Raw genomic sequence first — 27,783 nt, 5'->3', positions numbered from 1 at the left:
GCTGCCGTGTTCGTGGTACACAAGACCTTCAATAGTTGCTGGGTTTGCACATTCTGCGCCGTTAAATGTAAAATACCATCGAGCACAGTTATTGACTCCTGCCTTTACAGCACGAAGGTTTCCAGCAAAGAATACTCTCAAGGATGTGTTATCATATCTTTTATGAAAAGTCTAAACTGGCCTTTAGGATCACTGTTCTGAGTTACGAAATTGATGTAGGGTTCTGTCATCTTCTCTTTTTCCCGCTTATTTTTGTGAGATGACGAGAAAGAAAATCTGCTGGATTGTTTGCACCCGATTTATATATTATCTTGAACGCATATGCATGGTTGGAGGCGAACCACGGTACACGTCCAACCAACGTTGGAGGCGAACCACGGTACACGCCCAACCATAGTTGGAGGCGAACCACGGTACACGCCCAATCAACGTTGGAGGCGAACAACGGTACATGCCCAACCATGGTTGGAAGCGAACCACGGTAAACGCCCAGCCAACGTTGGAGGCGAACCACGGTACACGCCCAACCATAGTTGGAGGCGAACCACGGTACACGCCCAACCATGGTTGGAGGCGAACCACGGTACACGCCCAACCATGGTTGGAGGCGAACCACGGTAAACGCCCAGCCAACGTTGGAGGCAAACCACGGTACACGCCCAACCATAGTTGGAGGCGAACCACGGTACACGCCCAACCATAGTTGGAGGTGAACCACGGTACACGCCCAACCATGGTTGGGGGCGAAACACGGTACACGCCCAAGCTTGGTTGGAGGTGAACCACGGTACATCTTTAGCTGTACGGTGTCCATAAATAATTTCTAAAGGAATTGTTCAACTGCCGAAATTATCACGCCTCTTATAACGCCTCTTTTTCGCCATTTTTTGTGGGACAAAATCGCCGAGACTCCTACTGGGCTTGTGTCAGCGACAACAAATGTTCCGTTCGTTTTGTCGAAGTATGCCATATATGGCGCAGTGGCGAGTGTGTTCTTTAGCTTCTCAAACGCTGTTTGATGTTTTTGAGTCCACTCAAACCGAGCGTCTTTTTTTGTCAGTTCACGCAGTGGAGTGGTCAGGGTTGCAAAATCTCAAATGTATTTACTAGATAATTAGGCATACGAAGAAGGCTTCTGGTTTCATGCGCATTAGTTGGCTGAGGTGCGTTTGGTAAATCAACGACTCTCTTAAGATCAGGACTACAAACAACATTGGAGATGTTTATTATATATATATATTTATATATATATATTATAATATATATATTATATATATATATATATATATATAATATATATATATAAATATATATATATATATAAATATATATATATACATATATGTATATATATATATATATATATATATATATATATTATATAGATATATGTATATATTGTATATATATATATATATATTATATATTATATATATATATATATATATATATATGTATATATATATATATAATATTATATATATATATATTTTATATTATATATATATATATATATATATATTATATTATATATATATAATATATATATATATATATGTATATATCTAATTGTATGTGTTTGGTTCTTTTGATTCGAGACTCTGTTCGTCACGCCGTTTTTCAATCAAATTTAAGGTCTCGCAAAGCTCGCTTTCGTTTTTTCGATGAATTTTCGCTTATTATTATCTGTTCCTCTATTTCAAAATCAACCGTCTGCGAATTCACATGTTTCTGACATTGTTCTTTGCCTTGTATGGAATTGGTCTAACGTCTCGTTGTTTCCTTGCGTTGCCTGTCTGAATTGAAATACTTCGTACCTAATACCGTCGATTCTTTTGGGGATCGAAATATGTCTTGAATTTTTTGCTTCGCGACGTCGTAATCTGCGTCTGTTCCAGTCTTGTAAATCTCTCGAACTGTAGGTCCGGCTTGGTATAGTAACATACTTGGATACGTAATGTCACTTACAGTTAAATAGATGCATCTTAAAGTCCAAAATGCATCGCCCCTTGTTTTTTTCCGCCAGGGAACTTATGTCGCTTCGGCGGGATCTGGTGAACTCATAAGAATTTGCATATATTTTGGGTTTGTTTCTTTAATAAAGTCGGATGTCCGGATTCAGTCGCTATTGCAACAACTGCTGCGATATCAGTTCGTTTTGTAAGACAAAACAAATAACTTTATGCGTGGATTTATAATGAGCCAGTAAGTTGCGTTAATATCATGTATTTCGTTTAATAGTTGAACCAATGCGACTAAATATATGACTTTAAACAATAAATATATGGAAAGCAATTAAATAGAAGTTATCTTAAAAAATAATGTTCGCCCAGACGCAGTTTACTTGGATCCTATAGGTTGATATCCAGGAACGCAGGTAAAACATGTATTTAGTAACTTTTCTACTAATGGAATAATTATTGACACTACACATTTAATCATATAATATTTAGTAACCTTTCGCAGGCATATGAAATACGATACTACAGTATAATGATTACATGAAACTAAAATAACACGATATTTGACGGGACAGAGTACGACGCTTGTTACAAACAGACATTTATATATTTTTATGATCTGGAACTTCAACCGATAACGTTTTGCAGCGCTTATATACAGGTACTATTTAAACGCCTGGTTTTGAATTGCCAGATTATAAACAAACATATCATAGCAATGACATTTTTCTTCTCATACTCTATGGTAGTGTGTATAATCATATATCTTGTCCTTGATATATTGTTGTTGACGACTAAAGTTGTTATGTTTGTATGTATATTATAGAAACGATAATAAGTTCATATTTAAATTCCCCTACTTATTCAATAGCATTTGTTCAACATATTATAAAACAATTTTTAAATGGTTCCAAAATTTTGACGCCTGTTCTGGCGTAACTCCGGCGTAGCGCGTGCATGTGCCAGTCTTCAAAGCTTCTCAACATAAACAATACAGTTCATATCATTTAGATGCCTTGCGAACCTAAATGTTGTTCGATAGCCAAATTTCAGAAGCACATCGTACTTTAAAAACTATAGAAGTTCAATTGTTCAAAAATGTAAATAAACCGCATAATACATTCACTTTGTCTTACACTTTGCGTTTGGAATTCGCGCTTATATAGTTATATCAAATCTTCAATCCTGTGCAAACCGCGACGTGTCAACGCAGAAATAGCAGCAATATTATTAAAATAGGACAGAATATATATGTATTAAATATATTCTCACCCAATTAAATCTAAATATAACGAACAGCATCAAAAGAACCGTTTATTTGTTCCTCTTGGAGGAATTGCCGTATCATATGCGAGCGAAATCGATTCGCGCATCGGAAAATTAGCCAAAGCTGTGCACCACGTCTCAGTGGGAGACAAGACTGCATGTGACGTAGATAATTATGGTCTGATACACATTTCAAAGACTAGTATTTTCGCGCCAAAACACACTTGCGACGACCAAAAATAAAAAAAAACCAAGGCGAATTTTCAACTCCGTCGCTCACGCCGGAGTAATAACTGCGTAGTTAATCTATTACATTATTATGTCTAAAATTGGGCGAGATTGAAACCTGTCAAAACAATATCGACATTTAAAAACAAAAACTATAAATTTTAATTATCAGTGTTTTTTTTGATGAATCGCGCAATATGATTGGTTGCTTGCTGACATGCAGGTCCCGGTTTCGTTACTTTACTGATCTGTCAGGATCTGCAAACGTACAGATTAATTTCAATGCAATATTTAGTATAATATTCTCTTATTTATGATAATCAACATACAAAATTAATAAATCCCAGTTTAAGTGTTACGTATTCGCCCTCAGTGTTATCGACTCATCTCTCAGGGAGGTATATATTGTCCCTCATTATATCTTATGTGTGTGTCTAGATATCATGTTACATGATGACGTAACTATACATTTAAGAAGTAGTTAACCCTAATTTGGGTTTTAAGGTTTTATTCTTGATATTCAAGGCTGTTCGTCTACTCCCCGCGCTCGAAACACTTCACCTCCCAAATCCCGATCAGTAGTTAGTTAATAGTTAATCAATAGTTAAAGAGAGCAAAAATTATGCGTGCATGGGGTGAGAAATTGACAATTAAAAGACATGCATTGGCAACATTTTGACGAACCCTCAAATTACTTCTAAGATCATGTTACGATTATTTTAAAGCTTGCTCGTTATAGTGCAGTTTGGAGGGTGTATTGGAACATCTCCGCGGCAACGTTAGATCCGTAGTAGAGTCTCTTGTATCGATACAATCCTACTTGCATGCATCCTAACCTGGCCGTCTTTTTTGGAATTGCCACAATTGGAAGAACCCATGGTGTTGCTTCGTTTTCCGGAACTTCCTCAATGATATCAAGCTCTAGCGCGTTTTTCACTTTTTCTCTAATATTATATGGTGTACGCCGTTTGTGGTTGTGCTTTCGGAGTTTGGGTTTTATTAAAGTCTAGTTTAATTTTCCGGCTATAAAGCAATTTAGAGTGCTTATGAATGATGTTTTCAAGTGCTGTATCCTTTACTGGTGTGAGTTTGTCTATATGCAAGCTAACATGTCCGAGGTCTTGGGCCGTGGAAAACGAAAGTAAATTTCCACTATTTTCTCCTTTTGCTACGTAAAATGTTGCCACCAAAGAAATCCGCTTCCGTGTTTCTATATAACCGCTTCGAATTTGCCTAAAAATTAGACTGGTGATTCCGTATCGTATGTAGGCAAAAGCTTTCGTGCTTGTGCGATTTAATGTTATGGCTCAGCTTACCGTTACATTGACTTTGTTATTGCATGTCTTTCCGATCCAATATAAATAGCCATCGTCCGAAGACTTTCATTCTGGTCTAATGTTTTTAGATTCTTCGGCTTATTACTATATTAATTCTGGCTGTATTTTGATCTATATATGTTTATTTGTTTTCCCCCACAAACATGGGCGATATATATAATATATATATATATATATATATATATTAATATATATATATATATATATATGTAATATCTATCTGCGTTTGTTCCAGTCTTGAAAATCTCTCGCACTATCTCCAGGTCCGGCTTGGTATAGTAACATAGTTGGATCTGTAATGTAACTTGCTGTTAAATACCTGAATCTTAAAGTCCATAATGCATCGCCCCTTGTTTTTTCCGCGAGGGAACTTATGTCTCTCTTGCGGGATCTCGTGCATGACCTTATAAGAATTTGCATATTTTGAGTTTGTTTCTTTAATGAAGACGGATGTCCGGACTCAGTCGCTATTGCAACAACTCTGCGATACCAGTTCGTTTTGTAAGAAAGAACCATTGTGTATTTCATTTAATAGTTGAACCAATGCGACTAAATATATAACTTTAAACTAAATATATGGAAGGCAATTAAATAGGAATTATCTTCAGAAAATAATATTCGCCCAGACGTAATTTACTTGGATCCTATACGGTTGGTATCACAGGAACGCAGGTAAAACATATATTTAGTAACTATAATGGAATAATAGACAGTATACATTTACATTGTATAATATTATATATAGTTACCCTTGTCGCAGGCCATATGAATTACGATACTATACTCTATAGCATAATGATTATATGAAACTAAAAATAACACGATATTTGACGGGACAGAGTACAACGCTTGTTACATACAGACATTTATATTTTTATGACCGTGGAACTTCAACCTCGATAACGTTTTGCAGCGCTTATATGGACTTAATATTTAAACGCCTGTTTTTGAATTGCCAGATTATAAACAAATGTATAATAGCAATGGCATTTTTTCTTTTCATACTCTATGGTAGTGTGTATAATCATATATCTTGTCCTTGATTATATTTGTTGACGACTAAAATTGTTAGCTATGTTTTGTATGTATATTTTAGAAACGATAATAAGTTCATATTTAAATTACCCTGCTTGTTAATAGCATTCGTTAAACATATTATACTAAAACAAATTCTAAATGATTCCAAAATTTTGAACTCTGGAAAGTTTTAAACTGATAATAACTGCGTAGTTAGTCTATCACATTATTATGTCTAGAAAATTGGGCGAGACTTGAAGGCCTGTCAAAACAATATCGATACAATTTAAAAACAAAAACAATAAAATTTTTAATTATCAGTGTTTGTTTTGATGAATCGCGCAATATGATTGGTTGCTGACATGCAGGTCCCGGTTTCGTTACTTTACTGATCTGTCAGGATCTGCAAACGTACAGATTAATTTCAATACAATATTTCGTTAAATATTCCCTTATTTAATGATAATCAACAATACAAAATTAATAAATCCCAGAATAAGTGTTACGTATTCGCTTTCAGTGTTACCGATGCTCTCTGTATATATATATTGTCCCTTGCTATATCTTATGTTTGTGTCTTTTTAATTATCATGATACATGATGACATAACTACTACATTTAAGAAGCAGAAAAAATCTTATAGAAATAAGCCGAAAAGTTCACTGATAGAAAATAAGGCGAAAAGAATATAAACCTTAAAACCCAAAATCTGTGAGTGACAATTAATGTTGGGGAGAAACAATTCCAGAAACTGTGATTAAGACAGTAAAAATTATGCGTGGGGTGAGAAATTGACAAGACATGTATTGGCAACATTTTGAAGAACCCTCAAATTACTTCTAAAATCATGTTACGATTTTTTTATACAGTAGCTTGCTCGTTTCTTAATAGTTTGGATGAAAGAAAGATAAATTTAAACCGTACATTTGCGACGGGAATGTGCAACAAAACTGGGAGATGCAAAACGATAGCAAACGAAGTTGGCTTGTGGCTCTCGGGTCATTCTTTCTTGTTGGAATTGCGATTGGAATATCAAATTCTTTTGGTGTTTTGTTCACAAGCTGGACGGGAGAATTTCAAGAAAAGAGAACAAAAATTGGTATGTAGCACAAAGTAAATGAATTAAGTACTAAATTAATAACGACATTTCTTTATGAATATATTGTATATTATTTGAAGAGAAAAGAAAAACAGGTGTTCTTTCTTTATTAAAAAGCAGGCATTTTTTATATTGTCCCTGATCTTGTAAAAATTCAACAAGCACCATCTTTGAAAATATTCGGTCTGGTGTAACAAAAAATGTTTAATAAAACTCAAAGCCATTGTTTTCAGCCGTATTAAAAATGTGGTGCTATTTTAAACATTGACAGGGGGGGGGTGATCATGAAGAATAAAATCTAAAATTTGAAATTTTGTGATAAAAGTTCACAAAAATAAAAAATGAAATCTATTTTGTGAACTGAACCAAGAATCCTGAGATAGACCGCTTCAAAGCTTGTCCTTAATAGATCATTTGTGCTGAGTTCAATCCCTCCTTTTCCCTTTAATATTAACACCCCCCCCGGCGATCATCACATCTGCGGCACGTTGTATGTGTATATATATATATATATATATATATATATATATATATATATATATATATATATATATATATATATTTGAAGTAATTTACTATTTCTTAATCAGCGCTAACTATATATAATTATTTTCGTTTATTCAGCCTGGATTGGTTCCTTTCATTTCATTTGGTACATGTGTTTATGTCCAGCATGTGGTATCTTAACTCGGTATTTCAGTTTTCGACCAGTTGTCGTCCTAGGAAGCACTCTCTTTTGTCTTGGTCTACTACTCAGTTCATTTGTGAAGGACATTCCGCTGTTCTACTTAACATATGGCATAATATTTGGCACTGGGACATGCATGTTATATATGTCAAGCATAATAGTTTTGCCATTTTGTTTCCAAAGAAATTTAGCCGCAGCAACTGGGGTGGTAACTTCGGCAAATGGCGGTTTCACAATGTGGTGTGGACCGGTGTACGAATATCTAATACGACATTACGGATGGCGTGTCACATTAAGAATATTTTCATTATTTTTCATTCCCTTACTGTTTGCGTGTGCCCTGTTCCCGAGCAAAAAAACAAATACCTCGTGAAAAGAAAAATGACTTAAACATCAGGAAATCGTTTGGTAGAATGTTGAGAAATAAAGGATTTCTACTTTGGGTGTTTCTGATGACATTGGTGTATCTTGGACTCTTTGTTCCTCAGATGCATTTGGTAAGAATGTGCTTATGCGCTAATAAATATAACAAAACGATGCACTTAATATAGCAGCTGCTAAAAATCTAAGAAAAATAGATGAAAGCCAAGAAGATGCGGAATATTACCGGCATCGTTATCGTCTGACGACTTCAATAATTTCAAAAAATTAAATCCGAGACAGAAGCTAACGTAGGTTCTTCGTTTTTCAGAAAGATTTTTTTAAAAAGATTTATGCTACTTTCTACAAGGAAACTCGCCATTTCACAACTCACTTCACGTTTCTATGATTAATAATTTTTTATTTATCACTAATTATTATATTTCTTTTTCTCAAATCTTTCTCATTCTTTTAGATGTCGTTTTGTAAAGATGTTGGCATACCAACTTACATAAGCGTATACAACATTACCTTAATGTGTGGCATGGAGACTGCTGGAAAGGTTATCTCAGGAAAATTGGTTGATAAACTTAACTGGAGTGTTCATACCTATAATATTCTAGCTATATTAATTCTGGCCGTATCAATAACTTTGCTACCTTTGGCGAAGACGTCAACTCATATGTTCACTTTTTCTATTTTCTTTGGATTTGCTCTGGGAGTCCAGTCATTGTGTGTCATCATCATAACTCCTGAAGTGTCCCACCCGGATGACGCGAAGCACGCAGTGACTTATTTATTTGGGGCTCTCAGTATACCGGGGGGCATCGGGCCAGTTTTAGCAGGCAAGTAGTAATATGTTATATTTTGTGAAAATCAGCTTTGTTTGTCGTAAAAAAGCAGGTGGATGGGAACTGATAAAATGACTTCATCGTTCAGGTGGCAGTGCTTCATTTAATCGAAGATAAAAAAAAACTAAATGCACATACCGCAAAAATAATTTATATAATGTGAAAACTCCTAAATAAATTAAGACAGAGCCAAAAGGCACTGCATGACAAACGTCAAAGCGTCCTTTAGAATTTGGGACGTATTCCGATCACAGTGCACAAATCTACTAGGAAATTTTCCTTGTAGCTTAATTACGCAGAGCTAAGAATCCATTTTGCCCATTTTGTACATGCAGTTTTTCCACACATGAACAAACATTTTTTAACGAGGACTTCAGCCGTTTTTCAGAAGCTAAAATATTTTTCAATCAATTTTAGCATGGATATTCGACGTCACCCGCTCATATCGTTTAGCATTTTTCATTTCTGGGGGATTCTTCGCTTGTGCTGGTTGTCTTGCGAACCTGATTCAACTGATAACCTCTAAGACTACAAACGGCAGTTTGGTATTTGATTCGAGTGTAAAAGAGGGCGATAGCGAAGGCGTGGAAATAGATGAGAACCGGTGTTGATTTTTGCACAAATCATGCAGGTCAAGTCGAAGTTACCAGATCACAAACAAACGTAATCTTGACTTTTGTTGTTAACCCGTTTCAATAATTTTGGATACAAAAAGGCTAGTCAAAAGGTTCACCCAAGGTCATTGGCGTGGGCTGTTTAGTGCTGCGCACGCGCTAAATTTGAACGAGTAAAGATTGGTAAAAAGTGACCTGATTGCCAAAAAATTAATTTAATGCGAACTCAACAATGTAATTACCATTTCCCCAATTTCTTTCGACTGCAGTGTTTTATCATTTTTCTTTTTAGAAAAATGAGGAAAATGATAAAAAGCTGAATCAAAATTTAAACTTCGCTATATCAAATTAATAGAAGGCTTGAATTTCAATGGTATGTCATTTCGCATGCAGACATGAGATGCAGTGACTATGTCAATAAACCCAGTGGGGGATCTAGGAGTGTGCAAAATAAATCACTTTCACTTGAAACAGTTTTAGATACGTTCCAACATAACCAGGGAGCAGCGTTTTCAATTTTATTTTATGACATGAGCGTATTGGGCATGGCTATAGATGAGGAAATGGGGAGGCGACTTGGTATTAATGTATTACTATAATTATACTGCAGTACCTGTGTCATATTTTCGGTGTCTTCAAATTCACATTGAGAAAGTATGCCCCGGACCCCGAGTAACCAGCATGATGGTCCTTATCATTTACGCACTTACGTGATTATCAGCACGGCACTGCTATAATGCATAAAATGCGTTTTTTCACTGTAGAATATACTCGTAACTCCGAGTATTTCGAAAAGTCAAAATAACGAAATTTTAGAGCCATTTGAAAGCCCCAAAGTTCATATGTCCATGGTAAAAAGGAAACTGAGATGCGGTGATAAATACCTCCACTGAGGTGTATTTCCCACCCAAATTCTGGTGGGTTGCCTGGCACACAGTTCCTGCGTTAAACACTGACTAAGTTGCGTGATCGCTGTGCTTCTCACGTAATCCCTAAGCGCTCTGGGTGAGTCGGCAGAATCACAATCAAACTTTGACTTAAAGTCTCGTTCAATTTTCATATATTATCTGTATATAAGCGTACAGCGTGGCTATATCTATTTGTCTAATGTTGGATGTTTTTAGTACACACATGGCGTAGAAAACCAGAAACCTGTGTAAGTGGTGCACCCGGAGTTATGTCCAGCATGTGGTATCTTAACTCGATATTTCAGTTTTCGACCAGTTGTCGTCCTAGGAAGCACGCTCTTATGTCTTGGTCTACTACTCAGTTCATTTCTGAAGGACATTCCACTGTTCTACCTGACATATGGCGTAATATTTGGCACTGGGACATGCCTGTTATATATGTCAAGCATAATATAGTTTTGCCATTTTGTTTAGCCGCAGCAACTGAGGTGGTAACTTCAGCAAATGGTGGTTTTCCAATGTGGTGTGGATTGGCGTACGAATATTTAATACGAAATTACGGATGGCGTGTCATATTAAAAATGTTGTCATTATTTTTTCATTCCCTTACTGTTTTCGTGTGCCCTGTTCCCTAGCAAAAAGCAATTACCTCGTGAAAAGCAAAATGACTTAAAGGTCAGGAAATCGTTTGGTAGAATTTCTACTTTGGTTGTTTCTGATGACATTGGTGTTTCTTGGACTCTTTGCTTCTCAGATGCATTTGGTAAGGAAATGATGCGAGGGATGTGTGCAAAGTCTATTACATCATAAAACTGACTACCTCCTACCTACTAGGGCGGTGATCCCTAGCGCCTGCGGAGGAGGTAGTAAAACTGAAATCTCGTTTAAAGAAGAAGAAAAACTTGAGTTCTTTGCTTAAAGTTATTGAAACCACCATGTTTAATTACTATCTATTTTCACTTTCAAATGTTCTTCTAGATATCGTTCTGTAAAGATATTGGCATAACTTACATGAGCGAATACAACATTACCCAACATTACAGCTGGAAAGTTACTTTTGGGATAGATGATCGATAAACGCAAATGGAGTGTTCATACTTATAATATTTTGGCACTATTAACCCTGGCCGTATCCGTAACATTGCTACCTTTAGCAAAAACTTCAACTAATATATTTTTCTTTTCAATTTTCTTTGGTCTTGCCTATGGAGTTCAGTTATTGTGCGTCATTATTATAACTCTTGAAGTGCCCCACACGGATGACGTGAAGCACGCAGTGACTTACTTATTTTGGCTCCTCAGTATACCGGGGGGTGTCGGACCAGTTTTAGCAGGTGAGCAGTAGTTTACAAAGGTTTATATAATTCGTTTTAAAACAGTCATCAACTATAAAACCTCAACTACAACAAAAACTACAGGTTCACAACCAAGGTTTTTAGAGAGATAAATCTGAGGAATGGATTGCAATGTATTTAGTGGGTTTGCAACATTACACCTAACCTTAAAACTATAATACACGCAGCGGGGGCGTTTAGGGAACCTGCATTGTCGAGGCTGGCTGAATTTTGGAACATTTTTACATGCGAATAAGAAACATTTCAGGAGTTTGGAGTGATTTTAGTTCGTCCTTTTTCGACCTTTCATACTGTAATTGTTATTTCGAAGGGCTAATTAAAAATCTCTCAATTTATATAAATTGAAATTTAACGACGCCTTTTGTAAATGGCGAGTTGCTAAAATCTAAAATAGTCCTTCATCAATTACAGCATGGATATTCGACGTCACCCGCTTTTATCGTTTACCATTTTTTTATTTCAGGGGGATTCACCGCTTGTGCTTGTTGCAGGGGCGCCGTGGCCGGGGGGCCAGGGGGGGCCATGCCCCCCCCCCCAGGATTAAAACCTGTCGGGAAATTTACGAACATTGCATGTTGTCGGAGTATATCAATCATAACAGAGACTAAGCTATTTTTGCATTTGTGGCTGTGTTATGCTGAACAACCCAAAAGTATTTGAACTATCAGAAAATAGACGCGGTTATTTCTAATATTATACAGTACGACACTACCCCAATTTTTATTATACTGTTGTCGCGCAGGCTAAACTAGCTGTTTCTTCCGAACGTTTCCGGTTTCCGATAAACATATTTTCTATTAATATAACATTACGCAAGGGATGTAATTTTCGAAATGTCGGAGATTGGTGCGATAAAATCATGAATGGCGATGTATCTTCGACCGCATTTGTTGTTCAGTGAGTTTATACAGTTTATTGCATTATATGGTGACCATCTAAAGAAACACCAGCATGTTCCGTATCAGAATGCTGGAGCTACAGCAAATCCTTTTCAAGTTAGTACTTTTAGTCAAACGCTTCCTGACATACAAAGATAAGGTACCACGATAGTACAGCAGAAGAACTAAACTGATGAGAGGATTGAAGCAATTGCGAATATGTTTATATTTTGGTTATAAACAAATGTTGCGTATAGAATACGCTGTATGCTCATTCAGAGAGATTACAAAGCTATAATAGAGTATCGTGAAATAACGTATCGCGTTATTTGTTAATGCACGTGGATTAGAAATCTCTGTAATACAGTTTTCCCACAAACAGTTAACTGTATCAAAAATTATTCTTCTACTCAATTGAAAAGCGTATGTAAAACGTGAATATTTATCTGTCATTTTATTGTGCATGAAGCGTCAATTTAAATTAGTAGACGTAGCTCGTGATCTTTGTCATAGCAAATGCATGCGCGTCCTTGCCCAAAACCCCCTGTCAGTTTTATCAATATTCGTTACTTTTTTCTTATAAAGATGTCGGGAAAAAAACGTGCTGGTCGGAATAATGTTGCCTTTGGCCACCCCTACATTAGCACACCCACGGCGCCCCTGGCTTGTTGTCTTGCAAAACTAATTCAACTGATAACCTCAAAGACTACAAACCGTAGTTTGGTATTTGATTCAACAGCAAAAGCGCATAATATTGATGCCATGGAGATTAAAGAAAACGGGTGTTGATTATCTGCCGAGGCAACTTTGCTTGCTGAAACCTATAGCAAGTTGCTGAAGATTGAGAATGTCCATGTTCTGGGGGGGGGGGGGTTGTTCAGCACAACATGGTTTCATTAACTGGCAACAACTTAAGTGGGATTTTTGCCTAAAGGCTACGTTTGAATTGCCCTCAACTTACATTGTTCCTTCTTAAGCCCATTGGTTGTGCCCCAAAATATTGTGCTTTGGAAAGTTTAAAAAATAATAACAGTGTAGTTAGTGTATTATAGTATTATGTCTAGAAAATTGGGCGAGGCTTGGAACCTATCGATCAATGGTGGATCTAGCCAGGGGTGTGCAGAATAAATCTCTACAACTTAAAATCGTAATCACATTGACAGATTTTAAGGCAAAAATATTCTTTTCAAATCTATGACCACTTGTGTTGTTATAAAGGTGATTTGAATTTAAAATTAAGCTGTGTAATTTATTCTGCACACCCGTAGATCCGCCACTTTTGTCAATGGCAATGTCGATGAATAGATTAATATGAATATAATAATACAATTATACACCCCCACTTAAGCGGTCTATAGCTATTAATAGTAGCCACGTCCCTGATTTACATTGAATATTTCATTGAATTCAATGCATTTCAAGTACGTTCTGCTGTTATCATTAGCAACATTATACCTTTTCTATCTACCTAGTGGTTTTTGAATTACATTTTAAAGAAATTTGATGCACCAAAAAAGCGAGGAATTCTGACATAAACATTGTCACGCGATGTGGATATCCTCAGTAATCATCGTCTGTAATCCGATTTGGTATGTAGAATTGTGGGAGCGAATGCAGAATACCCCGCAATTTCTTAACGATTCTTAAATAACATGAATATGGATACGCAGTGAGTTAGTTAATACGTTAAGATAACGGGGCAGGTTAAAATAAAATGTAAAATTATACAGGTAAGCTTAAGGAGATTAATATATGACGTAATATATATGAATGTAGATAAAAGTCTTGAGTGGTACGTGGATACGCTGTGATAAGCAGTCGTTTGTTATTATGAATGTAGGCAATATGGCAGGATATAAATTTATTTAATCAACACTTGATTTAGGGACCGCGGAAGATCGTTTAGGGGGGGGAAATATTCATCTATTCACGTTAGCCGAGCGTAGAAAGTTAAAAACAGTCAATTTCAATAGAAACTAATAATGCCGAACTGAATATATGAATATTATTGCCTCCTCGACTTCACCTGGCATTTATCTGTGCTAAACTGCATATCAGTGTATATATAAAGCTAGAAGTTTATTTACAAATCGAAAACTAAATAGGATTGCATCGATTGATCACGGAATCACGAGAAAGTACAAAGGAATGACGTAATCAAACATCAACTAGACACTAGTCCTATACTCTACATTATGATCTAAAAACTTTCGCTATTCTTGGTCTAGGTAGTCTACGCATAGACGGAATATGGCGGAAATACCGTCTATGTAACAGCGCCAAATTCCGTGTTCTATAATTATTTATCCCCCAGAATCTGGGGGACGCTGTGTGATTGGCTACATATTTAATTAGGAAGCCTGATTGGCTACTCATGATCAACAAAGCTTTGATTGGTTTAGAGTGGAATAATAAAAAATATTTTTCGTGGGAGTCAACAACAAATGGCAAGCTGTTAAGCTCAAACACAAAGTCTTCTTTGCTCCGTCCTTGAACTAGGTATTTGTCCTCGCTCTCCTGATAATCTCTTTACAAAGGATACACTCGTGAGTACTCGACATTGGCATTTACATTGCAAATTGTTAACGAAGATCAAAAAGACGATAAGGTTTTTGTTGCAGACTCAAAGGAAGATCGACGAACGTGTGAATTGTGAAATTTGATCATAAATGTTTCGTGCATAAAATGCGAAAATTAATTACTAATTTCAATTCACGTCACATTTTGCATAAATTACAGTACACGAAATTTGGCTCTGATACGCAGACCCTCTTTTTCCCCGCCTTTCTATTTCGGGCATGGGTCTGCGGCGCAGGCTAGGTCTAGGAGGCGTGTTCAACATTTGAAACAATCAATTTTGACCTTGGCCTGCATTGTGTTCTTTTTTCCCCGAGTCGGCGCGAAGCGCTGTGCGAGGGTACTTATAGGAATTACAAGAGATTAGGAACTACAGGAGATTAGGAATTACAGGAGATTAGGAATTACAGGAGATTAGGAATTACAGGAGATTAGGAATTACAGGAGATTAGGAATTACAGGAGATTAGGAATTACACCCGGGTATTGTGACAGAACATAGCGGAATCCAAAGCTGTCCAAATTCTATGTCATGGACCATGGACGTTTAATGGTCATGAAACTTGTGCGCACGCGCAAATTTTTAACGAGTGAGGACTATGACACGTTATACCATCCGCCATCTTGAAAGCATTGATGGCATTAGGCAACCTCTCGCCTGTTATACCAGTGTTGATTAAATTTTTTTTATATTATATACTAGGGGAAGAGCAAGGAAAGTTTATCGCATTATTAAAAAAACGTTGTCTACCGAACAATTTAAACTTGTTTATCAAACGAGCTTTTGCAATTTATAATAAAACAAGGAATGAGTGCAACATTTTTAATATCGGAAATTATCAAGGTCTCGACATGACTCTCTTAACTCGACTTCACGATTCCTAATATTAAAAAATTTTCATTAAAAATAGTTTATTAAAAGATTTCAATTAATACTCAATTGAAACCCAATTAAAACTCGGATGTGGATTTAGTTTAAGAAGTCATTGATGCGCATGCACAATAATTACAATATCGGAATTCTACATGAATTCTAGTAAATGTAACGTCTGGGCTATACTTATTTAATAAATCATAGAATTTTATAAACACGTAATATCTATAAGGAAAAATAGCGCATATAACGCGAGTGTTCAAACATTAAAATAGTCTGTCTGTGAGTAAAGACAGTAAAAATCACGCGCAGGGTGAGAAACTGGCAATAAAGGACATTGCCAACATTTCAACGAACGCATAAATGACTTCTAAAATCATGTTATGATCTCTTTATAGCTTGCTCAGTTCTTGTATTAGTTTTGAATGAAAGAAAGATCTATAGACTTCAAACCATACATTTGCGACGGGAATGTGCGACAAAAACTGGGAGATGCAAAACGATAGCAAACGAAGTTGGCTTGTGGTTCTCGGGGCATTCTTTCTTGTTGGAATCGCGATTGGAATATCAAATTCCTTTGGTGTTTTATTCACAAGCTGGACGGGAGAATTTCAGGAAAACAGAACAAAAATTGGTAGGAAAGACAAAGTATCTGTACGGATATTTATAATTTATGTGCATATTTAATGGCAAACCCTATGATTATTTGCAAAAGTGATTGCAAAACACGAAATCAAACAAACGAAACTACAAAATATTTTCAGGAATGACAACCATGTTGTTATTATAAACATACACCAGCCACCTTTAGTCAAATTAATATAATTATACGCAAGGAAAACAATCAGAAAATCATTTAAAGAGAAAAGAAAAACAGGTTTCCTTTCTTTATTAAAAAGCAGGCATTTGACAATTTTTGTATTCTACTTGAAACGTTCAGGAGACAGCAAATTGAACGGGGAAACAAGATTGATCAGGAAACTGGAGCATAGTTTAAAGATAAAAATTTGTGTCGTTACTACTGCTACGCCTAACTATTCACAAACATTTCACTAAGTCACCGAAATGTATATACAAGTATTCGCGCTACTCCATCACGATAATGGAGATGAATCGATTACTTTAAAGCTTGTCCTTATGATAGATCAATTGTGCTGAATTCAATTCCTCCATTCTGCCTATGACTATAGTTACCCCCCCCCCTCAATTATCGCTATTATTTCTGGCTAGATATATGGACATATTTTATGGTTTATTGTTTACTAATTAGCGCTAACTATTTTCGTTTATTCAGCCTGGATTGGTTCGTTTCATTTCATTTGGTTCATGTGTTTATGTCCAGCATGTGGTATCTTAACTCGGTATTTCAGTTTTCGACCAATTGTCGTCCTAGGAAGCACTCTCTTATGTCTTGGTCTACTACTCAGTTCATTTGTGAAGGACATTCCACTGTTATACCTGACATATGGCGTGATATTTGGCACAGGGACATGCCTGTTATTTATGTCAAGCATAATAGTTTTGCCATTTTGTTTCCAGAGGCATTTAGCTGCAGCAACTGGGGTGTTGACTTCAGCAAATGGCGGCTTTACAATGTGGTGTGGACCAACATATGAATATTTAATACGACATTACGGATGGCGTGTTACATTAAGAATATTTTCATTATTTTTCATTCCCTTACTGTTTGCGTGTGCCCTGTTCCCTAGTAAAAAACAAATACCTCGTGAAAAGCAAAATGACTTAAACGTCAGGAAATCGTTTGGTAGAATGCTGAATAATAAAGGATTTCTACTTTGGGTGTTTCTGATGACATTGGTGTATCTTGGACTCTTTGTTCCTCAGATGCATTTGGTAAGAATGTGCTTATGTACTAATAACTCTAACAAAACGATGCCCTTAATAAAGTAGCTACTAAAAATTTAGGCAAAAATAGATGCAGAACATTGCGGGCATCGTTATCGTCTGACGACTTCAATAGTTTCAAAAAATTAAACCCGAGACAGAATGTCACGCAGGTTCTTCGTTTTACAGAAAGATCGTGTTTTGAAGGAGATAGACGCCACTTTCTACAAGCAAACCAGCCATTTCCCAACTCACTCTACGGTTCTATATACTATATATATTTGTCAATCTCTTAGATGTCATTTTGTAAAGATGTTGGTATACCAACTTACGTCAGCGTATACAACATTACCTTGATGTGCGGGATGGAAACAGCTGCAAAGCTTATCTCAGGAAAACTGGTTGATAAACTTAACTGGAGTGTTCATACCTATAATATTCTAGCTATTTTAACTCTGGCCGTATCAATAACTTTGCTACCTTTGGCGAAGACGTCAACTCATATGTTCACTTTTTCCATTTTCTTTGGATTTGCTCTGGGAGTCCAGGCATTGTGTGTCATCATCATAACTCCTGAAGTGTCCCACCCGGATGATGCGAAGCACGCAGTGACTTATTTATTTGGGGCTCTCAGTATACCGGGAGGCGTCGGGCCAGTTTTAGCAGGCAAGTAGTAATATGTTTTTTTTATATAGGTTCTGTGTATTTTAAATGTGATTGGTTCATTCGTAGTCACATGACTTTCAATAAATGCAATGTTTTCTGCCAGGAGAACGTGTGAAAAATTGTTGCGCGCTTCTTGTCATAACAAAGTAAATTGGGGTTTTTTGAAATGTTTTTGTTCCTATATAACAAAACACTTAATGTACACTACCTCGGGAAATAGTGAGGTTTGTTTGCCCTCGAGTCTCAATGTTTCCCTCGACTTCATCTCGGGAAACATTCAGACTCTTGGGAAACAAAACTCACTATTTCCCTCGGGAGCATACAGTAAGTGTATAATATAAAATTTTGTCAAAATCAGCTTTGTATGTCGTTAAAAAGCAGGTGGATATATAGGAACTAATAAGATGATTTCATCGTTCAGGTGGCAGTGCTTCATTTAACCTAAAATAAAAAAAAAAACTGAATGCACATATCGCTGTAATAATTTACATAATGTGAAAACATCCTAAATAAATTAAGACAGAGCCAAAAGGCACTGACAAACGTCAAAGCGTCCTTTAGAATTTGGGACGTATTCCGATCACAGTACACAGAGCTAATAGGAAATTTTACTTCTAGCTTAATTATGCAAAACTAAGAACCCATTTTCCCCATTGTGCACAGTTTTTCTACACGTGAACAAACCTTTTTGAACGAGGACTTCAGCCGTTTTTCAGAACGGAGCTAAAATATTTTTCAATCAATTTCAGCATGGATATTCGACGTCACCCGCTCATATCGTTTAGCATTTTTCATTTCTGGGGGATTCTTCGCTTGTGCTGGTTGTCTTGCAAACCTAATTCAACTGATAACCTCGAAGACTACAAACCGTAGTTTGGTATTTGATTCGAGTGTAAAAGAGGGCGATAGCGAAGCCGTGGAAATAGATGAGAACCGGTGTTGATTTTTCAAAATTCATGCAGGTCAAGTCGAAGCTACTAGATCGTAAACAAATGTAATCTTGACTTTGTGTAATAATTTTGTGTACAAAAAAGGCTAGGCAAAAGATTGACCGAAGGTCATGGACGTGGGTTGTTTAGTGTTGCGCACTAAATTTGAACGAGTAAAGATTGGTGAAAAGTGACCTGATTGCCAAAGAATTAATTTAATGCGAACTCAACAATGTAATCGTCATTTCCCCAATTTCTTTTGACTCCAATGTTTTACTATTTTTCTTTATACAAAAATGTGGAAAATGATAAAAAGCTGAAAGAAAATTTTAACTTCGCTATATATATATATATATATATATATATATATATATATATATATATATATATATATATATATATATATATATATATATCAAATTAAGAGAGTTTCAATGGCATGTGGTTTTGCTGACATGAGTTACAGTAACTACGTCAATAAACCCAGTGGGGGATTTAGGAGTGTGCAGAATAAATCACTTTAATTTGAAACAGTTTTAGATACGTTCCAATATAACCAAGGAGCAGCGTAGCAGGGTTTTCAATTTTATTTTATGACATAAGCTTATCAGGCATGGTTATAGAAGAGGAAATGGCGAGGCGACCCTGTATTAGGCTAGGGGTCTACCTGAAACTGCTTCAAAATATCAATTATGGGATTTGGGTGGAAATGGCTTGTCCAACATCTGAATAATGTTGTTAGATTATTTTTTGATATATATTTACAATAAACTCTGCAGAAGCGTTTTAAAACAGTGGCACTGGTTCAAATTTCGTTCTCATGGAATAACCATCAGGAATAACCATCATTGTTTTGCTCTGATTTACGATTCTTAATTTTGTCCCTCCCCTCCCAAAATACGAAAATACAATGCAGGCAAGCTCACTTAGCATTTAGCAGCGGTTGCTAGTTAAGCTCATGCGTTCGCATGTTCTGTGTTAATTGACAAAAATTGCAAAAATCATCCATTGCCGAACTTTTAGGGCCGTTTGAAAGCCCCAAAGTTCGGATGTCCATGGTAATAAGGAAACTTATGGAATGCGGGTCATTTTCACATCACACGGCGAGTTGGCTCAGTGATTGCTGCCAGACCGCTTTATTATATAATTCAACCTCATCACCCGCTGCGCTTAGCAAACACGCAACTTAGTCAGTGCATTGACGATCATTTTAGCGACTAGACGTCTTTTTCGTAGCTCTCGAAAGTTTCTATAATCTGCATTAACGATGAATATCGATGAAAACTTAGGTAATTCTAGGGATTTTACAGAATACACAAATAACGTCATTTTGGCAACCATGCAAGAAAGGCTGAATTGTTGAAGTCCGTTGATAAACTTCAGCGACCTATGGAACCCTATAGATGAATCACTGCTTATAAACTCGCGACAATCGCCATGAATTATGAAACCTTATCCGCGAAATACAAACTCTATTATCGACCAGAAAATTTTACGGCGTTCATTCCAGTGCCTTCATCCCACGGACAGTTTTGTTGTAAATATTCATTTGCTAAATATTAAAAATACGACCAAAACTGAATCATGCTTCTCTTTCACAATTACCGAACTGGTTAAAACAAGCAAAGCTGGCGGCAAAGCAACAGTTATTACATTGATGGCATTTGCCCCAGACGCTCGGTTATGTGTAGTACATCGTTGTTTGAACGAATATCTCCGGCCGCACGGAAAACCTGAGGTCCGATGATGGGCAACTGTTTATCAGCCGGCAGACAATACGTCGACGGATTAAAAACGTTGATGGCTCTGGCCGGGATAAACACTAAACTTTTCAAATCAAACCGCATTTTCAACAGCCAAGTGCGGCCTCAACGTCTGCAGCATCGCAAGCTGAACAGCCAATCAATGAAATCTTGAAGGTTGCAGGTTGGAAATCTGATTGTACATTTGCTAAGTATTACAACAAGACTATTATTCAATCAAATTGAGAATATACTGACAAGGTTCTATCAACCTAATATAATTTATATATGCTGTTCACTTAAGATTATATCACATCTGTTTTGTTCTTTCGAGAGCTTTGTGACAATTGACATGGTGTGCCTGCAACGCTTTAAAATCTCACGCGATCGCTAAGCGCAGCGGGTGATGAGGTAGAATATACGAAACTTACCTTTAGATAGAAGTTTGATCGTGATTCTGCCAAATAACCCAGGGCGCTTAGGAATTACGCGCCCTCCACTAAGGTGTATTTCCCACCCAAATTTTGCCGGGTTGCCTGGCACACAGTTCCTGCGATAAAGACTGACTAAGTTGCATGATCGCTGTGCTTCTTAAGTAATCCCTAAGCGCTCTGGGTGAGTCGGCAGAATCACGATCAAACTTCGACTTAAAGGTAAGTTTCGTTTGATTTTCATATCATCTGTATGCAAGTGTACAGCGTTGCTACATTTATTTGTCTAATGTTGGCTGTTTTTAGTATACACATAGCGTAGGAAACCAGAAACCTGTGAACACCATGGCACGCGTAATATAGAAGATAATTTATATTATATCGTTTATAAAGTATTGCTATAAATAGCAAAATTACATTATATCCCCATAAAATAGTTTCTGTTTATAGGGTCATGTCCGTACGTAAATGATACAGACCATGGTGTTCAGTGACCATTTTAAATTTTCTTCTTGGTCGCATACAAGTGACTGCGTACATATATCTATGACAGAAGTACAAACAGGCATTTGACTTCGTGAGGAGTTCGATCTGTTCCATATTTTCCGTACATAGCTACACATGAGGACAAAGGTCAACATATCGCAATAAAAGTCAATATATAAGAAAATTGTCATGTCGAACGACAGACTTCTCAATTTTACCCCCTTCCCCCCATGTCAATATTGCAAAACTTGTACTTTCGCTAAGGAAGTGTAAATTTGCCCTACATTTATATGCGGGCATGTGTACCTATGGATTCGTAATATATTACCTAAGCTTGAACAGATTGTGTTACAAAACCACATTGAAATAGGGGAGGAGATGTTTGTCTCTTGAGAGGATATTTTGTGGACGTTTTCAGGACGCATCTCTGATGATTTCATATTCACTATTACAGTATTACTCGTCTCTACCCGTACTGAGATTTCAAACGTTATACGCAGTTTCATATAAGTTTTCACAAAAAGCTAAACGCGGGCGGGTAGAATTCTGAGTCGTCATCTTTACATGCGGGCTTCAAACCGCGCTTCGATCGAACGCCCGGCCCGTATTCTCGAGCACTTCTCTTTTAACGGTTCAAGATATAAAATCTGAACCTAACCCGGATATCAGTGTCATGAGAAAGATAGCTAGTGTAAGAAGTGGATGATTTAGATCCTGCGGTCAACATGCATGATCTACTGATTTTCAGTACCGTGCGTAAATGATCAATGATAAGTAACGTCGCTACTCGAATAAGCGCCGCACTTTTACCAAAAATAATTTTGTAAGCACCGCTATTGAATTAGCGGGCAACTATTTACGAATGTATAAATAAACGCCATAGATTCTTTTTTTTAGCACGCGCTAAGCGTTACGTAACACGATTGAGATTTTGTTCACACAAGTATATAGCATTATATAACCAGTATATAACAAGTTTTATTATATAGCAAGTTTCGAAGTTCATCTGTTCCAGAATCTGATTGGTTAAAACTACGTCACGTGAAAGGCAGGGAATCCGAATGTTTACCACAAAATATTGTCAGTTTTGAATCAGTTTGATAGGAGGTTAATGCATTTAACAATCTACCTCCTCCGCAGGCTCTTTTCGGGCAATTATGGCGGGCAGTTGGTTAACCATCGTTGGTTGATTAATAAAACCGGAAGTCGTCACATCAGGCGACATATGACCTTTGAATCTCAGCCGAATTCTTTTTAAAATGAAAAGTGTCCCACGTTTTTGTCGCGTATCTTCATCTGTTGTTTCCTTTAAAACTTGCTATATAATAAAACACTTGCAGCGACTAACTTGCGTGTATTGTATTATTTGTATACATTATTTATACCACATGACAGACGGATTACCGCGGGCTTGCACAATCACAGGCGCCTGGCGCTCTAACCCACCGCACTTTATCGCATTACAATGCATTGCATTGATCTCCGCAGGAATGATGAAACAAAGCGATTGCGGCGCTCGCTGTTCTTTTGTAAAGGCATATATGTACCAGGAGTTACCAGCAGGGGATGAATTCAATCTTTTAAAATTTGATGTTTTATCGCGATTATATGTTCAAATAATAATGAAATAAATATATAATAGCATTGTTATTGTCCGCAAATTACTTGACTGACAGTTTAAATTGCATTATGTGAGATTTGTTGATACTTTTCAATCAAACGCTAGACATAATCAATAGTAAGGGAAAATGGAAGGTTACTGGTCACGAAATGTGTAATGATTTTAGCAGTCTTTTACGTGGCAACTAAACAAGAAATATTGACCGCCGAAATTATGAACGATTTTAATACTGGGTTGATCGTTTGAGCTAAAAGAAATCCCGAATGTAAAGATCCCACACAAATCGTGTTTACAGTGTGATATCAAGCTACTTGATAATCGGCATTCCTAGCGTCTGCACGCTAGGTAACAAAATAAATTATAAGGCAGTATACCCGAAATTGCCTTCTACATGCAATATGATCAAACTTCTAGTTCTAATCGTACTAAATGTTCTTTCATCCTGTGATTAAGATATACGTTAGACATTTGAGCTGAGCAATTTGTTCAATTGGAATAGGACAACAAAGAGGGGCAATGAAAAAAGATTCCAAACGAAGTTGTCTTGTGCTTCTGGGGGCGTTCTTCCTTGCTGGGATCCCGTTGGGGATAGTCAATTGTTTTGGTGTTTTATTTACCAGCTGGACAGAAGAATTTCAGGAAAACAGAACAACAATTGGTAGGTAATAATATTACGCAATCAAGTATCGGCTGAGTTGTGGGTGACCTTGGTATCTGACCTTGGTATGAGATTTAATTTGAGTAAAATTTTCTATGCTAAAATGTATTCTTCCGATATTGCTACGCAAGTTACTGTTATCATTCATAGACCCGGAGTGAGGGATTTTCGGCGAAATATTCCCGACATGATGATATTAAATATGATTTCTGAGGGCAATATTTCGCCGAATCTCCCGAGCGGAGGGTCAATAATATATTACACCAAAAATTATAATATTTGGCCCTGGCTAGCAGAAGAAAAAAACATTTCCCGCCATTTTCTTTATACACTCCCGTGAGGCTCACGTGACCACAACGCGTTTTTCCTCGAATTGATATTTTTCGGTGAATATAAAAAAATCTGCCCCTGCAGCGAATACGGATGACGCAAGGGGCGATACGGAGAAAAATTCCGTGATCACGTGTCAGAAATCTAGCTTTTTCATTGGACAGTTTGAATTCGAGGTTTCATTTAGCTGTAAATATTTTCCCCAAGGGGTGAGCTAAAACAAATAAAATTCCCCAGATCAATGTGTTAAAATTCAGCTCTATGATTTTTTTTCAAATAAGCTTTATTACTTTTTGAGTTGTCTTGAAAGTAAGGGGAAAGTGATTATTTTTCGCTAAAAGGAACGACAAAAAGGTACCATACCAGTTAGATTCAGGATATAATTTGCATCTCTGCAGTCAAACTGTAGCTTTTTGGTCTTAATTTTATGTGCTTTTTATACGATGATTACCTACAATCATGTGCAAAAATTATTGAGACACGGTCATGACACCTAGTATCTACCCCCCTCTCCCCCCAAAACAATGTTGTTTCTATGATACCAAGCCATTTGATTTGCCGAAAATATCACTCTCAACATTGTCAATGGGGGAAGGGGGGAATAGTCAATAGTTTAACGAAATACGTGACAAAATAGTTGTCAAAATGAAAAAAATGTGTTTAAAATACGTAAAGTCTCATAATTTTTGCACATGATTGTAGGTTTATCTGTAAAGTTTGTCAAGATATATTTAAGATTATACAAGACGGTTGAATTAATTCTGCACTGAATTAATTCCTTTATATTTATCTAGCCTGGATTGGCTCGTTTCATTTCATTTGGTTCATGTGTTTATGTCCAGCTTGTGGTATTTTAACTCGGAGTTTCAGTTTTCGACCAATTGTCGTCCTAGGAAGCACTCTCTTATGTCTTGGTCTATTACTCAGTTCATTTGTGAAGGACATTCCACTGTTCTACCTGACATATGGCGTAATATTTGGCACTGGGACATGCCTGTTATTTATGTCAAGCATAATAGTTATGCCATTTTGTTTCGAGAGACATTTAGCCGCAGCAACTGGGGTGGTGACCTCCGCAAATGGCAGTTTTCCAATGTGGTATGGACCGACATATGAATATTTAATACGACATTACGGATGGCGTGTCACATTAAGAATAGTTTCATTATTTTTCATTCCCTTACTGTTTGCGTGTGCCCTGTTCCCTAGCAAAAAGCAAATACCTCGTGAAAAGCAAAATGACTTGAATATTAGGAAATCGTTTGGTAGAATGTTAAAAAATAAAGGATTTCTACTTTGGTTGTTTCTGATGACATTGGTGTATCTTGGACTCTTTGTTCCTCAGATGCATTTGGTAAGGAAATGATACCAGGGATATGTACAAAGTTTTCATATAAAAACGGTAGTCTATGACATCATAAAACGGAAGCCTCATTAAAAGAGGAATAAAAAAATTGAGTTATTCGCTTAAATTTAGTGAACCCACCATTTTTAATACTATTTATTTCCACTTTCAATTTACCTTTTAGATATCATTCTGTAAAGATATTGGCATACCAACTTACGTCAGCGTATACAACATTACCTTGATGTGCGGCATGGAGACAGTTGGAAAGCTACTTTTGGGAAGGATGATCGATAAACGCAAATGGAGTGTTCATACTTATAACATTTTGGCACTATTAGTCCTGGCTGTATCCATAACATTGCTACCTTTAGCAAAAACTTCAACTCATATATTTCTCTTTTCAATTTTCTTTGGTCTTGCCTATGGAGTTCAGTGTTTGTGCGTCATTATTATAACTCCTGAAGTGCCCCACCCGGATGACGCGAAGCACGCAGTGACTTACTTATTTGGGCTCCTCAGTATACCGGGTGGGTTTGAACCAGTTTTAGCAGGTGAGCAGTAGTTTACGAAAGTTTATGTAATTCGTTTTAAAACAGTCAACAACTATATATAAACCCTCAACTACAACAAAAACTACTGGTTTACAACCAAGGTTTTTAGAGAGATGAATCTGAGGAATGGGTTGTAACGTATTTAGTGGGTTTGCTACATTACCTCTAACCTCGAAACTATAATACACGGAGCGGGGTCGTAAAGGGAACCTGCATTGTTGAGGCTGGTTTATGTTTGAGACATTTTAACTTGCAAATGAGAAACATTTCAGAAGTTTGGAGTGATTTTAGTTCGTCTTTTTTCGACTTTTCATACTGTAAGTATTATTTCGAAGGGCTGATTAAAAATCTCTCAAAAAATGGCGACTTGCTAAAATCTAAAATAGTCTCTTCATCAATTTCAGCATGGATATTCGACATCACCCGCTCTTATCGTTTAGCATTTTTTATTGCTGGGGGATTCATCGCTTGTGCTGGTTGTCTTGCAAACCTAATTCAACTGATAACGTCGAAGACTACAAACCGTAGTTTGGTATTTGATTCAACAGCAAAAGCGCATAATATTGATGCCATGGAGGTTAAAGAAAACGGGTGTTGATTATCTGCCGAGGCAGCTTTGCTTGCTGAAACCTGAAGATTGAGAATGTTCATGTTCTGGGGGGGGGGCGAGTGTTCAGCACAACATGGTTTCATTAACTGGCAACAGCTTAAGCGGGATTTTTGCCTAAAGGCTGCGTTTGAATTGCCCTCGACTTACATTGTTCCTTCTTAAGCCCATTGGTTGTGCCCCAAAATATTGTGCTTTAGAAAGTTTAAAAAATAATATCTTTTATGGTATTATGTCTAGAAGATTGGGTGAGGCTTGGAACCTGTCAATCAGTGGCGGATCTAGGGGTGTGAAGAATAAATTGCTGCGACTTAAAATCGGAATCACCTGGGCAGATTTTAATGCAAAAATATTCTTTTCAAATCTATAACCAACTGTGTTGTTATTTAAATTTAAAATTAAGCTGTGTAATTTATTCTGCACACCCGTAGATCCGCCACTGCTGTCAATAGCAATGTCGATGAATATATTAATATGAATACATTAATAAAATTATACATCCCCCACTTAAGCCGTCTATAGTTAGTAGACACGGCCCTGATTATTTACATTGAATA

At 36.7% G+C, this 27,783-nt stretch overlaps 2 protein-coding genes and 1 long non-coding RNA gene across 3 annotated transcripts; all 3 read left to right on the top strand.

The window, feature by feature from the left end:
* The first annotated feature begins 5,324 nt into the window (after positions 1-5,324).
* LOC114536820 lies at positions 5,325-7,858 on the top strand. The gene is made up of 3 exons (XR_003688488.1): positions 5,325-5,464; positions 6,701-6,908; positions 7,533-7,858. It is a non-coding gene; the product is annotated as an uncharacterized LOC114536820 (long non-coding RNA).
* Positions 7,859-8,024: 166 nt separating this feature from the next.
* On the top strand, positions 8,025-9,894 carry LOC114536819 (monocarboxylate transporter 13-like). Its single transcript, XM_028558161.1, has 3 exons — positions 8,025-8,093; positions 8,432-8,801; positions 9,225-9,894. Exons 1-3 carry the CDS (start codon positions 8,049-8,051, stop codon positions 9,416-9,418), a joined length of 609 nt encoding a protein of 202 aa, XP_028413962.1. The 5' UTR covers positions 8,025-8,048; the 3' UTR covers positions 9,419-9,894.
* Positions 9,895-24,248: 14,354 nt separating this feature from the next.
* LOC114536817 (monocarboxylate transporter 10-like) lies at positions 24,249-27,217 on the top strand. Its single transcript, XM_028558160.1, has 6 exons — positions 24,249-24,390; positions 24,805-24,909; positions 25,515-25,818; positions 25,930-26,074; positions 26,250-26,619; positions 27,024-27,217. The coding sequence occupies exons 1-6, from the start codon at positions 24,249-24,251 to the stop codon at positions 27,215-27,217; spliced, it is 1,260 nt and encodes a 419-aa protein (XP_028413961.1).
* Positions 27,218-27,783: the final 566 nt, after the last annotated feature.

The sequence above is a fragment of the Dendronephthya gigantea genome, unplaced genomic scaffold (assembly GCF_004324835.1).
Source record: "Dendronephthya gigantea isolate DGI-Jeju-01 unplaced genomic scaffold, DenGig_1.0 000147F, whole genome shotgun sequence".
In the NCBI taxonomy this organism is placed as follows: Eukaryota; Metazoa; Cnidaria; class Anthozoa; order Malacalcyonacea; family Nephtheidae; genus Dendronephthya; species Dendronephthya gigantea.
Note: the sequence above shows the minus strand (reverse complement) of the source record. Positions and strands in the feature narration are given on the sequence as shown.

Coding starts and splice junctions, on each gene's coding strand:
- LOC114536819 (XM_028558161.1), top strand. CDS start 8,049: ATGACATTGGTGTATCTTGGACTCTTTGTTCCTCAGATGCATTTG. Junction 8,094..8,431: donor TTGTTCCTCAGATGCATTTG/GTAAGAATGTGC, acceptor TCATTCTTTTAG/ATGTCGTTTTGTAAAGATGT. Junction 8,802..9,224: donor CATCGGGCCAGTTTTAGCAG/GCAAGTAGTAAT, acceptor AATCAATTTTAG/CATGGATATTCGACGTCACC.
- LOC114536817 (XM_028558160.1), top strand. CDS start 24,249: ATGAAAAAAGATTCCAAACGAAGTTGTCTTGTGCTTCTGGGGGCGTTC. Junction 24,391..24,804: donor GGAAAACAGAACAACAATTG/GTAGGTAATAAT, acceptor CTGCCCCTGCAG/CGAATACGGATGACGCAAGG. Junction 26,075..26,249: donor TTGTTCCTCAGATGCATTTG/GTAAGGAAATGA, acceptor TTTACCTTTTAG/ATATCATTCTGTAAAGATAT.